General features: G+C 46.9%; 1 protein-coding gene across 1 annotated transcript; it reads left to right on the forward strand.

Annotated features, from left to right (window-relative positions):
• Positions 1-4: 4 nt before the first annotated feature.
• On the forward strand, positions 5-1630 carry LOC105521110 (death effector domain-containing protein; the record flags this gene model as incomplete). Its single annotated transcript, XM_011955141.1, has 3 exons — positions 5-95; positions 409-555; positions 1158-1630. Coding segments are annotated over 3 exons (615 nt in total), but the record flags the coding sequence as incomplete, so codon positions are not given.

Raw genomic sequence — 1630 nt, forward strand, 5'->3', positions numbered from 1 at the left:
TGTAGACAAATATCTGGAGGAGACATCAATTCGCTATGTGACCCCCAGAGCCCTCAGTGATCCAGAACCAAGGCCTCCCCAGCCCCCTAAAACAGGTGAGAAGACATTAACTCCCCCTACTTTCCATCATCAAGTAAAAGGACACTGATCCCATCACAATCTGGGCTTTGCCAGCTTAAATGAAAGGATGCTGTGCCCCACATCTTGCCCCATAAAAAAAAAAAATCAGGTGAGGTGTTGACGTTTCTCCTAGGTCCTGTATTTGCTCTCATGTTATGTCTTTTCAAGTCACATTATTTCCACTGGTTTTAGTGCTAAGTCTAAATGATTCCTTCCTCATTCCAAGAGAAGTGTTTGAATCTCTGCCTTTACCCTACTGTGTTTTCTTCCCTTTTACTTTCTGGTCAGTGCCTCCCCACTATCCTGTGGTGTGCTGCCCCACTTCGGGTCCTCAGATGTGTAGCAAGCGGCCAGCCCGAGGGAGAGCCACACTTGGGAGCCAGCGAAAACGCCGGAAGTCAGTGACACCAGATCCCAAGGAAAAGCAGACATGTGGTGAGGAAGTTCAAGGGTTCCAGAGGTGGAGCAGACTTGAAGCAGAATATAAAGAACTGCTGGGACACTAGGCAGTTTATGCTATTCAGTGTGAGATTCACTTTGATTGCCATTGCAAAGTGAGGCTGAATGGTTTGGTGTCTGGTGGAAGAACTGCTCTTTGTGACTGTGGCAGGGTACATTTCAACTCTTCTTAGTTAATACTACATCACAAGGATGTTGTTATGACATCCTTATTGTAGGATGAACCAAGTCAAGATAGAGTATTAAAATGAACTTCTGTGCCTGGTAATTAGGAAACTATTAGAGTATTAAAATGAACTTCTGTGCCTGGTAATTAGGAAACTATCTCCTATAAGCAAGTTGCTACCTGTGGGTAATGGGAACAGTGCTGACCTGGGCATGTCCAGTTTAAGGGAACCTCCTGCATTCAGGAAAGGGTTTCAGAGATACATATAAATAGTCCTGGGGAAGAGGTAGAGAAGCTGTCAGGTGATATTCCCTACTTTTTTATTCTGCTGTGCTTTTCAGTTTTCAAGCTTGGGTTGTAAACTCATCCCTCACTGTAACCTCTTCTGCTCTGTATCTTCTGTTTCCAACAGACATCAGACTGCGGGTTCGGGCTGAGTACTGCCAGCATGAGACTGCTCTGCAGGGCAACGTCTTCTCTAACAAGCAGGACCCACTTGAGCGCCAGTTTGAGCGCTTTAACCAGGCTAACACCATCCTCAAGTCCCGGGACCTGGGCTCCATCATCTGTGACATCAAGTTCTCTGAGCTCACCTACCTCGACGCATTTTGGCGCGACTACATCAATGGCTCTTTATTAGAGGCACTTAAAGGTGTCTTCATCACAGACTCCCTCAAGCAAGCTGTCGGCCATGAAGCCATCAAGCTGCTGGTAAATGTAGACGAGGAGGACTATGAGCTGGGCCGACAGAAACTCCTGAGGAACTTGATGCTGCAAGCATTGCCCTGACCTTTTCCCTGTTCTCACTTTGGGGACTGTTCCCATCACCCACCTCTGGAGCTTACACTGTTCTGGGGTTTGTTCTCTACCCTTCCAACCAATCAC

Source organism: Colobus angolensis, unplaced genomic scaffold, assembly GCF_000951035.1.
Source record: "Colobus angolensis palliatus isolate OR3802 unplaced genomic scaffold, Cang.pa_1.0 Scaffold3960, whole genome shotgun sequence".
Classification (NCBI taxonomy): domain Eukaryota; kingdom Metazoa; phylum Chordata; class Mammalia; order Primates; family Cercopithecidae; genus Colobus; species Colobus angolensis.